We start from the raw sequence: 14,196 nt of genomic DNA on the forward strand, positions 1-14,196 counted from the left end.
AGCCCGGGCCGGTACGTAAGGTTTAATTAGGTCAGCTAAGTAGGGAGGTGCCACTTCGTGAACAATTTTATAGACTAGTAGCAGAACCTTAAAATTTGATCTCACTGGGACAGGAAGCCAGTGACGTGATGGCAAAATGGGTGTAATGTGGTCGAACTTTCTGCTTCGTGTCAAAAGTCTGGCTGCAGCATTTTGAACCAATTGGAGAACCCTAATGCTAGACTGCGGTAAACCAGAAAATAGAACATTGCAGTAGTCCAATCTAGAAGAGATAAACGCACGGATCAGGGTCTCAGCATCAGCCATAGACAGGATGGGACAAATCTTCGCTATATTTCGCAGATAGAAGAAAGCAGTCCTCGTAAGATTTCTAATGTGGAGGTCAAAGGACAATGTAGGATCAAAAATTACCCCAAGGTTCCTCACTTTGTCAGTGTGAAGTATGACACACGAGCCTAGGTTGAGTGTTAAATGGTCAAATTGATGCCAATGTCTCACTGGACCAAGAACCATCATTTCAGTCTTATCAGAGTTTAAAATGAGGACGTTTCTGGACATCCAACTTCTCAATGATGCAAGGCAATCTTCTAAGGATTTTATGTGAACGAGATTACCAGCAGTTATCGGCATGTATAACTCATCAGCATAGGAGTAAAAGGCAATCCCAAAACACCGTAATATGTGCCCAAGGGGAGCTATATAAAGGGAGAAAAACAGGGGGCCTAAGACGGACCCCTGTGGAACCCCAAATTTCATGTCACTAAGGTTAGAGGTAGTGTTACTGTACAAACCACAGTGAGAACGACTGGTCAAGTATGACATCAGCCAAGCAAGGGCACTCCCAGTAATCCCAAAATGATTTTCCAGCCTATCAAGTAGAATATGATGATCCACGGTATCAAATGCAGCACTGAGATCTAACAGCACCAGAACCGTAGTGGTGACTGAATCCATTGTAAGCAGATCATTCACAACTTTAGTGAGAGCCGTCTGTGTGGAATGATATTTTCTAAAAGCAGACTGCAGTGACTCAAAGAGATTATTCTCAATAAGACAGTCCATGAGTTGCCGTGACACCACTTTTTCCAGAATTTTAGAGCAAAATGATAGATTTGATATCGGCCAATAGTTTTTCTATACACTAGGGTCAAGATTAGGTTTCTTAAGTAATGGTTTAATCACTGCAGATTTGAAACATTGAGGAACAGATCCAGAAGTTAAGGAAAGATTAATAATTTCCAGCACAGTCGGCCCAAGAGTGGGCCACAGGTCCTTAAACAGTTTTGTTGGTATAGGATCAAATAAGCAGGTTGTGCTTTTTGTTGATGTTACAAGTTTCGTCAGCATGCCTAGTGAGATACTATCAAATTCTGTAAATCTAGGTAATACCTCAGTAATGGCGCCCACCTCAAAAGCAGGGTGTAATGGCTGGGTTAAGGCATGCTGGGATATGTTTAACCTTCTACTTTCTTCTCAAAGTAATCCAGAAAATCTTGTGCTGTAAAAGGAGAGTGACCTACAGGTGGTTGTCCATGAATAAGTGTTGCCACCATGTCGAATAAGAACTTTGAGTTATGCTTGTTTTTGTTTATCAAATCAGAGTAACAGGTCCGCTTTGTAGCCAGTAATGCATGCTTATAGTCTAAGATAGCATCACGCCACGCAAGGTGGAATACTTCTAATTTTGAACGACGCCATTTCCGTTCTAGACCTCTTGCCTTATGCTTGAGGTCACGCAGTAATCATTGAACCAAGGTGACTGTGATTTGGGGGAGCGCGGTTTTAACACAGGTGGTGCAATCATGTCGAGTGCAGTTTTGAGCACTGAGTTTAAACTATCCACAAGACTGTCTACTGATTGGGTATTTGCCAAATGTGAAGCTAAGACATCAAGGAGTCTAGCTTCGAGTTTAGTCTTAGTTGAGGAGTTGATGCATCACCGTAGTGATATATAAGGCTGTTGTTCCACTAAACACGGCAGCAAAACTGTAAACTTAATAAGTAAGTGATCAGAGAACACTGATGTAAGAGGCATGATGTCAATATTCGTGTCAGCAATACCACGTGTGAGAACCAGATCCAGGTTATTTCCACTAATGTGCGTCGAGTCCTGAATGCATTTCCGAAATCCTAATGCATCCACAATTTCCATAAATGATTTACAGAGGGGTTCAGAAGGCTTATTTATATTAACGTTAAAGTCACCAATGATCAGAATGTTATCTGCACTAGTTGGCAAGTTAGAGATGAATGCACCAAATTCATCTAAGAATTCAGAATATGGGCCAGGAGGCCTATATACAGTGACAAAGTAATATGGCTAATTTTTATTCTTCTGACCTTGGCAATACGTAATATCCTGAGCAGAGCGGAGAATCAGATGCTCAATCAAGTTATATTTGTGACCCCCAACAGCTAATAAGGTAAACCTAGATTTATAAATAAGAGCAACACCGACGCCTTGTTTCGCATCACGAGGGACGTGACTCAGTGTATATGCTGGTGGACAGGCCTCATTTAAGGGGAGGACAACTGTAGGTTTAAGCCAGGTTTAACATAACCCAATCATATCTAAGTGATGATCAATAATTAGATCATTAATCAACAATGATTTTGAGGACAGTGATCTTATGTTAATGAGACCCAGACTAAGGACCTCAGTGGGGTTGACATTTGAACTGTTGGGATTTAGGGGTGGTTCCAGAGTAGCATATATAAGATGCCTAGAAGTAGCCTTGGACCGTTGTTCTCCTGCAAGGACATCGGCACCCAGACATCTCTGTCATTAGTCTGTAAGCTCTTCCCACGTGTCTCTTGATCTCAAAGGCCAAGGAACCAGAGTCACAAATGTCACTGCAGCGGTAAATGAATACCTCTACAAGTTCAACACTTTTTCTGCATAGAGCTACACTTCTGATAGCCACGTCCAGGAAGTCAATGAAAGCCTGCATCTTAATCTTGATCCAAGACAATCGTAAATGTCGACAGTCTGACTCCTCCCTCAGCTTCTCAAATACTACAATCTGCATATACACTGATTCTACAAAGGTCAATGAACTGATGACGATGTATAAATAAAATACAAAACCACCACAAAAATGCATCATAGCATAATATTGAATGGTGTCTCTCTCTCTCTCTCTCTCTCTCAAACACACACACACACACACACACACACACACACACACACACACACACACACACACACACACACACACACACACACACACACACACACACACACACACACACACACACACACACACTTTGAATTCCAGTGAATACTGAAGACATGAGGAGGCCGACACTAACTATCGTTTGCCAGCTACACCTGTCACGTAGCTGCTACTAACAATTGTTTCAGTAGTTTTTCAGAAAGCGTGAGAACAATTCAACAAACAACCAACAAACACACTTTGGAGAAAATGAAGCCTCCCTTATGGAGGCAACAAACAAACAATGTCAAACAGATATATGCAATGAAAAGATTTATGGGGCAAAGGCAGAGCGCAGCCATGCAGGGGAAATAGTTGGGTAAGTGAGAGTGATGCAATTACAATAGAGAGGAGCAAAAAAGACTGAATGAGAGACAGCCAGTTACCCTTGTACTTTCTGGCAAGCAAGGAAGAAAAAAAAAAACAGTGAGACAGATGGACAGCAACAAAGAGACTGTATTACCTGCTCTTCAGTCTCCAGCTCTTTGTTACGTAGCTTCTTTTCTGAGCTTTGCAACTGCCTCTGTAGGTTTTCCGCCTTCTTCTGCAGAACCTGGAGGAGAGGCGAGACCGTCAGCAAGTTGTCTGACTGATGGACAAAGAAAACCAGCAGAGAATCCATCCGGTGCTGTATATAAGTGTGATTTACACCAGTGTATAAATGCAACTGAACAGGATGCAGATACACAACCAATGACAGAGTATTAAAAGAGAAAGTTAAACACAAGAGAAACACGACACTGAGGTGAAGTCTGTGACCTGTCCTTGTTTGTTAAAATGTTAATATTTAGACAAGACAGCAATTACTGGGAGCCTGGTGTCCCTAAACCCAAACACGTTTTGAGAGAAGGACAAAAGAAAGAATGAAGGAAATTAAGAACCTGACCAGATGTGTTAAAAGTCACATTTCTTTAAAGAGAGCTGTATGGTGTTAGCTAAGTATCATTATAAAGTTAGTTTTTATTGTTATATCTCCAGAGATGCTAAAATTTCCACTCCACAGTAGGCAGGATTCCATTACCCTCCAAATTTGACTTAATTTGAAACAGGGAATTAATAATATGCTGAATGGAAACACATTTAAAAAAAACAACACAAATACTAGGTGTAGGATGATCCAACGCGTATCATGGTAGCTGTATCGTGGGGCCTGTATCAAATCATGTCTTTTTTAAGTGAGTATCCTGATACCATAAACCGTCAACTACTGCATTGAAGAAATAATGATCTCTGGCAGAAGAAATATCAAGCATTTATAAATGACCAAATAGGAAACAGATAACATTAAGGATTACATTTTATACTTCAGAACTACTTTCTTTAAAGTTAAAAATTCACCACAGATTACTGTCTACATAGTGTGAACAGCGATGTAATTATGTATCGTGATATGTATCGAATCGCAATAGGTGTCTTGTGATATGAATGGCCATATTTTGCAAAACTGCAATGGAAGCACTTTTTCTGCAATTACAGGTGACAGGGTGCACAAAAACACATAGAAGAAAAGACAGAAGGTTTCCTAAACCTTATAACAGATGATGTTACAGCAATAATGGCTTAACAAAAAACAAAACAAAATTTAGCCAATATTTAGACTCACCCCTCCACTGCAATGATTATTGGAATGACAGTTGAAAAGACAAAACCCAGCAGTTGCATTATATCACTATGCAGAAATGCTATTATTTCACTATTCTAAAAATATTACAACTTTTTCACAAACCTGTAATGGAAACCAAGTTATTGTGACAGAGTCAGAGTCACAATCATCTGCTTTAGAGGGTCTGACAGACAGACAGAGTTGTTCTGTCAAATATTTGAATAGGCCAATCACAGCCCAGCATGCAAACAAACATGAGGGTGCACACATATACATTCATAGCGTGTGCATTTTTCAGTCAGGGAACCAGAGAAGATGTGGACAAGATGAGCATTTAGGCCTTTTTAAAAGCAGACAAAGACAAAATTTTAAGTGAAGTAAAATGGCCATAGGATGTTTTAAAAATAAACAAACACACAAATACCCTGTTCTCCCATCAGAGGGTCCAGGGCTCTCCATGTGAAATTCTACCTGAAGAGGGGCTGGGCCGATGCACAAGCACGGCTAATATTATGTACAATGGAATGCCAGTTTCAATAAAATATCTAATTTCATCACAAATAAAAAAGATATAGCAATAACTGTGTCCATTTTTTTGTCATGTATTTCACGCAATTTAATTTCAGGTGGGCGTTTAGCCAACTTTCTTCAAAAAAGGGGATGGGTTGATGCTTGGCCCCAGGCCCACAGATGGGCTTATAAGGTGAATGAATAAATAAATAAATAAATTCCAAACACTTTTCAAATGTACATCAGTATACAGTTGATAAATATTTACCAACCAAGACACAAGAAAAGAATTTAATCAATTTTGCTTTGAAATATTGTTGGCAAAACTGGGAGAAACACAAAAGAGGAAGACAGAGGGATGGTGCACACATTATATTTGAGGGCCTTTTGTTTCAGCAAGTGACGCAGAACCAGATGTTCTGAGTGCACGTGGACACTTCATTTTTGATTACTTTGCATGAGATGCAGAAAGTGGACTATATACACAGACAGAAATGTGTATTTAGACCACACACACAATCATAAAAGTATTTACACTTCAACATGTGTGCAGAATTTTACAGCAGTATTTCTGGGACAGCGGGCTGGTCAGTAAGTGAAAATGGTAATGATCCAACTTCATCCTGTAGTTGTGGTGCACAATTAAATTCCACATTAACGACTACAACGGTGTTGATGCAATGACCAACTGTTATTTGAACAAAAGGTGAAAGCAGGGCAGCAACAACACAACACTGGACTGTGGGGAAAAAAACACAAGCCTCATGAATCTGCAAATGATTTGAATTAATGTGCGCAAAATTTCTTATCCCAGAGATAATTAACAGCCAACCACTTTAAAGACATGTGCCAAGTAAAAATACATATTGCATAATGAAAGTTCAAAAGTAATGTGACTTGCTGTGGCACATTAGATATCAAACAGAAACAGATTTTCATACGTCATTATCAGGTTAATCATGCTAGCTCATAATCATCCACCACCACAATACCCTTTCCTTTGATTGCATCATTTAATTTGGTAAATTAGTGAATTAAGGCTCACTGGTGCTACAATATTACTTCTACGTAATAGAGTCGAAGCTATGTGTTGCATGTCATCAGATTGTAATGGTTTACGTAGGTGAGTCAGAAGATTTATTGTGGAAAGTTAAAATGCACAGCATCACAGCACTAACTTTTATGAAATGTGCATTTAAAGATCAGCAATGCCACTTTTGGTCTATTCTAATTCATCAAGGAAATAAATGTCTACATCAGTGGTGGATGCTGGTCTTTCAAGGAGCGGAAGCTCAATTTCGGCCTACATCATAAAATGTGTCGGTTTATTTATACGTAAATTCTACCCTCCGTTCCTTTTCAAGAAAATGATCTGTGACCCTGTTGTACCAACAAGGCGTCTTTTCCAGGGACTTGACTAGTGTCCTCTCAATGGCCAGCAGAGCTAGACTGCTTAAACGGCCTTGGCCCATGGTGTTGCGGGTGTAAGACTTGAGCCGCTTTAAACAGGAGAAGCTCTTCTCTACACCTGCAGATGTAGCTCCAATCGTTGCCACTAATTGTACACCTGAGGCATTGCACTGTCCAACTCCATGTCTTTCAGAAACAGCAACAAATCACATAGCTTTCCCCTGTTGCCCTGCAAGTCCTGGTTTGAATATAGGACTTGAAGTTCAGACCTCAGTCTCCCTGAATCAAAGAACTGGCCCAAACTTTTCAGAACACTCTGAAATGCCTCCTCTGGAAACACTTGTCTCATCTCATCTCATCAAATTTCCCTGGATTGACCAATTCCAAGAAGCGCAGACTTTCCAAATTTGCAAAACGCAGAGGTAGCTGCTCTGTGAGATTGTCTAGGATGGTCATGTAAAGATTTCTGTAGCGCTCCTTGGGATCCTGTAGTTGTGACAGACGGCGTTTTCTCATGGACTCAGTTTGTGGGTCTGATGTGAGATCTGCTGTTTTGGCATAAACAGCTTGGAAAGCCCCCTCTGACCTCTTCTCTTTGACAAAAGCAAGAAGAGACTCAATTCTTTTCTTGCAGTACAGAACATCGATAGCTCTCTGCTGGACAATGTCAAACACCACATCAGTCTCAGAGAAGATTTGTTCATATGTGTACAACATGAACACAAACTCAAAATCCTCCAGTTTCATCAGAAGGCCTTTGGCACAGTCTAATGTGTCATCATCCATGGACTTATCTGCAATGATCATCTCAAACGTTTGCAGGAGGGCATCATAATTGTTTGCCACAGTGCTCACTATCCGTGACGTGAAATTCCATCGAGTAGGAGCATTTCTGGGCAACCTTGAGCAGCCTGCAGACTCAAGAAAAGACGGATTTTGAGAAAAATGTGGCAAACCCAGAGAGTGATGCAAAAAATATTCTGCACTCAGATAAGCATTTAGCCCCCTGAGATAGAACCAGATTCAGTCTGTGTGCATAGCAATGCACAAACATTGCGCTGGGGGCTATTGCTTTAACTTTGGCCTGCAAACCATTGAGAGCTGAAGCCATGACAGCAGCCCCATCATAGGTTTGCACCACAAGTTTCTCCCTGAAACTGTAGCCCTGCATGTTCTCATTCAAGACTTCAAAAACAGACTGAGCATCTCTTCCCCCAGAAACATCAAAAAATCCAATAAAGCGCTCCTGAATTTTACCTGCCCTATCCACATAGCGAACAATGACAAAGAGTTGAGCATGGCAAGCTATATCAGTTGTTTCATCCACCTGCCATGCAAAAAAGGGAGCAGCCTGGATTTCATCCTTGATCTCAACAGAAACAGTGGCTGAAAGAGCAGAGATCAAGTCATTTTGGATTGCATGGGACATACCAGAAAACACAGCTGATGACTGGAATTGTGTGGCCAGGACAGAGTCATATTTAGCTAATGTTTCATTAAACTCCCTGTAATTCCCCTTGCTGGATGATTCAACACTCTCATCATGCTCCCAAAATGACAGCTCCTGACGGCCAAGCAAGGAAGTCACATCAATAAGGCGGTTTAGGAAAGCTCTGTTTTGTTTAACTGCTTCATTATGTTTTGCCACTTGAATGCGAGCGCCTTCATTGATTGCATGCTCAGCCATTTGCTCTGCCATGCTCTGCCCAGGCAACTTAACCTTGCACATGCACTCACATGTTCATTGCTTTTTTCATGCCTTTTGTATGCCCTGTCAAAGTTGGACAGATCCCCAAAACCCACTTTTGACCAGACAACACATCCCTGAGATGGTTTCATCAAGAGGCATGGCCAACAGTACATTTTATTTGTTACATCACTTCCAGTCAGCCAGCTCACGTTGTCATACCAGGACAGCTGAAAAGACCTGTTACTTTTCCCTACCTTTTGCACCAAATTAATCTGAGGAGTTGATCTGCCCTGCTATTTAACTCTAAGTTTTGTCTGCCATTATGTGCAGCTTGCTACCTAGCTAGCTCGCTAGCTGGGACTGGCGCGAGGCTAGTGTGAAGTGTGTCCGCCTGTAAGTGCTTTGTAACGGTGGAGGGGCTCAGCAGCACCCGCTGCTCGGTAGGGACAGAAACTGCGATAGAAGTCAGAAAGAGTGATAGAAGTCAGTCTCCAAACACAAGCAGCTACAAAAAAACCCCACCAGAAATAGAAGCTTGATTTGTCGCTAGTCATTTTTAACAAAGAAAATGCCGCTAAGAAGATTAGGAAAGTCTCCGGTTCAACTCAGAACAGAATGAAAATTTAAAAAATGCTCCCACGGATGTTTACACCAAAAGATTGCTGATTTGCTCATTTCGCTGTCAATCAAAAAGGGATTCAGCCTCAGACAGATCATCCAATGATCATGCAGAAGCTGAGCGTCCGGGCCGGCCGAGGCCAGCCCATTGCCCCATAGACCCCCAGAGATGCTGAGCGTCCGATGGGCGGGACAAAGCCCAGCATTTATCCAATGACTCGTCTCGTTTCGCTACACTCTTTGCTTTGCTATTGAACTCTGTGGACGCTCAGTGTCCACACTGTTTAAATCACTGTGAAGCTGCGGGAATGAGTGAGAGGAAAGCCGTGTCGTTACCAGTGATAAGAAGCTGATTCTGAACAAAAGTTGAGCGCATTGTAGCGCATATTTAGTCAATGACATGTACACACAACAGTATATATTTGATCACTTATTTTTTGACATTTCAGGGGAAGCTGAGCTTCCCTTGCAGTCTTAGAGCAATCGCCTCTGGTCTACATTAAACAATAAATTGTATCAGATTATACATCGTATCACAGTGAATCAAACTGTCCCATAATAAAATGCATTGTCCCTGAATTGCATCATTTTATCATTTTGTATCAGTTTTACTACTGTACTGCAGCAAGTTGGAAATGCTGCTGCTTCCCTTTTTTTTTCATCATTGGATGCAACATCACATACAGCAGCTGAAAGCGTGGCACAGAAGAAGCCCAGAAGAAGAAGCAGGCAACTGTTTTTAGGTTGTTAGTATAGCATGTTTGAAGTCTTCAATTTTTTTTTGGGGGGGGGGGGGGTTAAGATTCAAGCATGTTGCAGTAGAGACAAGGCAGTCATGCATCAGTTGGATGGCCCAGACCCCTGAGAGTGGGCATGTCACCAACAACTAGGGTGGCAAAACTTACTATCCATAATTTATGAAGTATAAATATCCCTAGTTAATATTTATGTATGTTAGACATCACAGCATGGTAACTATAGCCAGGTAAGGGTCAATACACTGGGGTCAACATTTAAAAATGTCAGGGTCTGACGGTGGGGTTGGATTTCTGCTTTGTTTTTTGGTCAGTTTTGTTATCTTCCTTTTGTTCATGTATGCTTTTCTTTATGTTCTTTTTCTTGTTGGGGTGTGTCTGCTGCTATTTCTGTCAGATCAATCTGGCCAACGAAGGACACAGCGGATTCAGATCCATTCCAGTTGGCAGTGCGCCACCACAGCCAGCAGCTCGCTCAGCAGGAAGACTAGCTCTCTACACTTAGCGCTGGGTTTAGAGAACTTGCTAAACACCAGGAGGCGTTTATGTCTTCGGTGAGCGCTCAGATGAGCCAATTACTGTCTCGACTTGATCCTCAGGCTACGTTGGACGCGGCCACCGGGAGTCCTAACATCCTGCCGGGGCCGCCAGCCGCCTCCTGTACCCTCACCTATTGTGTGCAACCAGTTATCCTACCGAGAACATTTCTCAGGCAAATCAGGAGACGTCAAGCCTTTCATCACTCAGTGTGAGTTGCATTTTGAGTTGATGTCACCCATGTTCCCGACTGACAGAACAAAAATAGCATATATAATAACTCACCTGTCCGGACAAGCAGCTGCCTGGGCCACGGCCGCAGGAGCATCAGTCACTGTCCTGTGCTTCACTCCTGGCATTCCCCACTGCTCTCGAGCAAGTATTCTGGCATACTTCTCCGGCACGCTCCTTAATGAAACTGAAGCAGGGCAGCCACCGGGTCACAAATTATGCCATTGAATTCCGCATCCTGGCGGAATAGACCTGTCAGGGGATTTGGATGGAATGATCATCCCCCTGCCATCTGCACCGATCGACGACTGCAGGACCGTCCTCGCCATGGGAATCATCTGGACCACCGGTCCAACACGCCTTCCAGCCACTCCGCCTCCTTCACTCACTCCCGGCACGATCCGTCTCTGCACAACACTGACAAGCTGATGCAGTTAGGGCGCATGCGCCTGACTCCAGCAGAGCAACAGCGCCTCCATGTGGACAACCTCTGCTACTACTGTGGACAGTCTGGACATTTAATAGCTGATTGTCAAGCCAGGGGTGCCACCTAGCGCTCAAGAACGGAGTTGCAGGTGAGTCTAAATTCCAATTCCTCAGTTTCGACACAGAACATAATTCCGGCTAAAATAATTTCTGATCACACTTCCATTGATATTTCGGCTTTTGTTGATTCAGGTTCTGATGCCAATCTAATTCTATCTTCTCTCGCCAGGGTCCTTCACCTTAGGATGTATAAGATATCTCGTCCTCTGGTGGTACGTGCTGTGGACGGGCGCGTACTGGGCCAAATCACTCACCACACTCAGGCTATTAAATTACAAATCTCTCAAACTCACTCTGAATCGATCAGTTTTCATGTAATGGAAAATATGACTCACTCGATCATTCTGGGGCACCCCTGGCACGGGCCTAATTTTGACTAGGTTAAGGGTGAAATAATTGCTTGGAGACTGGCCTGTAATAACAGATGTCGGCAAAACCCAGAAGGCACCCCGCAGGGTTCTAATCCCGATCTCGCCGGGGTACCAGAGTGTTACCATGACCTCGCTGCTGTATTTAGTAAGGCTAGGGCCAAATCGTTACTGCCACACCTAGATTATGACTGCGCTATAGAGATACCCCCCGGGGCAAGGCCGCCACCTGGAAAACCCTTTTCTCTGTCAGCACCTGAATGCCATGCAATGAATGTGTACATCCAGGAGTCCATGGCGGCTGGTCTGATTCAACCTTCATCTTCACCCGCGGGGCAGGGTTCTTTTTTGTGGAAAAGAAAAATAAGACTCTTCGTCCTTGTATAGATTACTGCGGTCTGACTAGCATCACAGTAAAAAATCGTTATCATTGCCTCTAATTTCCTCTGTCTTTAAATTGTTAGATGGTGCTGCCATCTTTACCAAACTTGATCTCCGAAAACGCCTATCATTTGGTCTGAATAAGAGAAGGGGACGAGTGGAAGACAGCTTTTAACACGCCATCCATACATTATGAGTACCTAGTGATGCCGTTCGGACTCATGAATCTTCCAAAATCTTGTTAACGACATGTTGCGGGAATATTTGAACAAGTATGTCTTTGTATACCTAGATGATATCCTTACTTTTTTCCCCTGATCTGGCAACACACACCCAACACGTTCGCACCGTCTTACAAACGCTGCTCCAAAATGACCTTTATGTAAAGGCGGAGAAATGTGACTTCCATAGATCCACTGTATCCTTTTTAGGATTCATAATTTTGAAAGGGGAAATCAGGATGGACACCAAGAAAGTTTCGGCGGTACGTGACTGGGCCGTTCCCACATCCCGCAAGGATTTACAACGATTTTTGGGATTCGCAAATTTCTACCGAAAATTTATTCGTAACTTCAGTACGCTCGCAGCTCCTCTGCATAATGCCACCTCGTCACTCTGGCCATTCGTGTGGACGCCGGAGTGCGATGAGGCATTCAAACTCCTAAAGAATCGCTTTACCACACCCCCTGTGCTGCTCCTCCCTGACTCCGCCCAACAGTTCGTGGATGAGGTCGATGCCTCTAATGTGGGAGTAGGTGCGGTCTTGTCCCAGAGAAGCCCCTCCGACAAGTGGCTTCACCCGTGTGCCTTCTTGCTCGTCAAAGAAGTTGTCCGCAACGGAATGCAATTATGGCATCAGCGACCGCGAACTGCTGGTGGTAAAGGTGGCCTTGCAGGAGTGGCGGCACTGGTTGGAGGGGGCATAATTGCCTTTCATCGTCTACACCGACCACAAAAATCTAGAATATCTTAAGAGCGCGAAGCGACTCAACTCTCGCCAGGCCCGGTGGGCCATATTTTTTAGTTGCTTTAATCTGACCCCGCCCTACCGTCCGGGCATAAAGAATGGTAAACTGGATGCACTATCCCGTCAGGGGGACTCAGTAGATAGGTCCGCGGATGCGGATACCATTCTACCCAAAACATGTTTTGTATCTACACTTACCTGGGATATAGAATCAAAGATTAGGTCCATGTTAGGCTTTCTGTTCCTGCTTCCCTTAGAGGGGAAACAATACGTTGGTGTCATGACAATCGCAGGTTTTGTCATCCAGGAATTAAGAAAACTCTATCTGTTGTGCAACAAAGATTCTGGTGGCCCGGACCTGTGAGGGATGTCACTGAACAAGTGACATCCCATGCAGTCAAGTATGTGCCATGCACATACTTGACTGCCTGTCAAGTATGTGCCATGCACAAATCTTCTAACCGTCCGCCTGCTGGTGCCTTGTTGCCATTGCTGGTCCCAGCTCGCCCATGGACCCACATCACGTTGGACTTTGTGACTGGTTTTCCATCCTCAAAAGGGTACACAGCTGTTATGATGGTTGTAGATCGTCTCTTTAAAATGGTTCATTTCATACCTTTGAGAAAATTACCATCCACTAAAGAGACCACAGAAGTTATGTTAAATCAGGTTTTCAAATTACACAGATTGCCGCAGGACATAGTTTCTGATCAGGGTCCACAATTTGTATCTCATTTCTGGAGGGAATTCTGCCGTCTCCTCAGGGTAACGTGTAGTCTCACTTCAGGCTACCATCCACAGGCCAATGGGGAGAAGGAACGGCTGAAACAAGAACGGGTAAAGGGGCTCTGGATTCTCATGTCCCGCCATCCCGCATCATGGTCAGGACAGCTTCCGTGGGTCAAACTCGTTCATAACAGTTTGCCATCAAGTTCCACCGGTTACTCCCTGTTTCATGTTGTTTTTGGTCACCAACCCATGCTATTTCCCCCTATCAACCTCGACTCCACGGTTCCCTACACACTCAGTTTAATTCTTCATTGCCAACGGACCTGGGACAGGGCCCGTACAGCGTTGTTACGTTCCTCGGTTGAGTATAAGTCTGTCGCTGACTGGAGGCGTTCAGTGGCCCCGTCTTACTCTCCAGGCCAGAGGGTTAGACTGTCAATGCGCCACCTTGCCCTTAGAGGCATGCCAAAGAAATTGACCCCCGGGTTCGTTGGCCCCTTCCTAGTTTCCAAGGTCATTAATCCGGTTTCTGTTCGTCTCTGCCTCCCCCGGTCCAAACGTGTTCACCCTACTTTTCATGTCAGTCAAGTCAACCCCGTCCGGTCCAGTATGGGGACCATATTGTAAAGTACACCA

General features: G+C 43.6%; 1 protein-coding gene across 1 annotated transcript in view; it reads right to left on the reverse strand.

The window, feature by feature from the left end:
- LOC117528620 (axin-2-like) overlaps nt 1-14,196 on the reverse strand; it is a 510,972-nt gene that overhangs the window by 114,809 nt on the left and 381,967 nt on the right. The window contains exon 24 of the mRNA XM_034191241.1: nt 3,679-3,768. Coding sequence (XP_034047132.1) covers nt 3,679-3,768 — 90 coding nt within the window. The remainder of the gene's footprint in view (nt 1-3,678; nt 3,769-14,196) is intronic.

This window comes from Thalassophryne amazonica, chromosome 16 (genome assembly GCF_902500255.1).
Source record: "Thalassophryne amazonica chromosome 16, fThaAma1.1, whole genome shotgun sequence".
Classification (NCBI taxonomy): Eukaryota; Metazoa; Chordata; class Actinopteri; order Batrachoidiformes; family Batrachoididae; genus Thalassophryne; species Thalassophryne amazonica.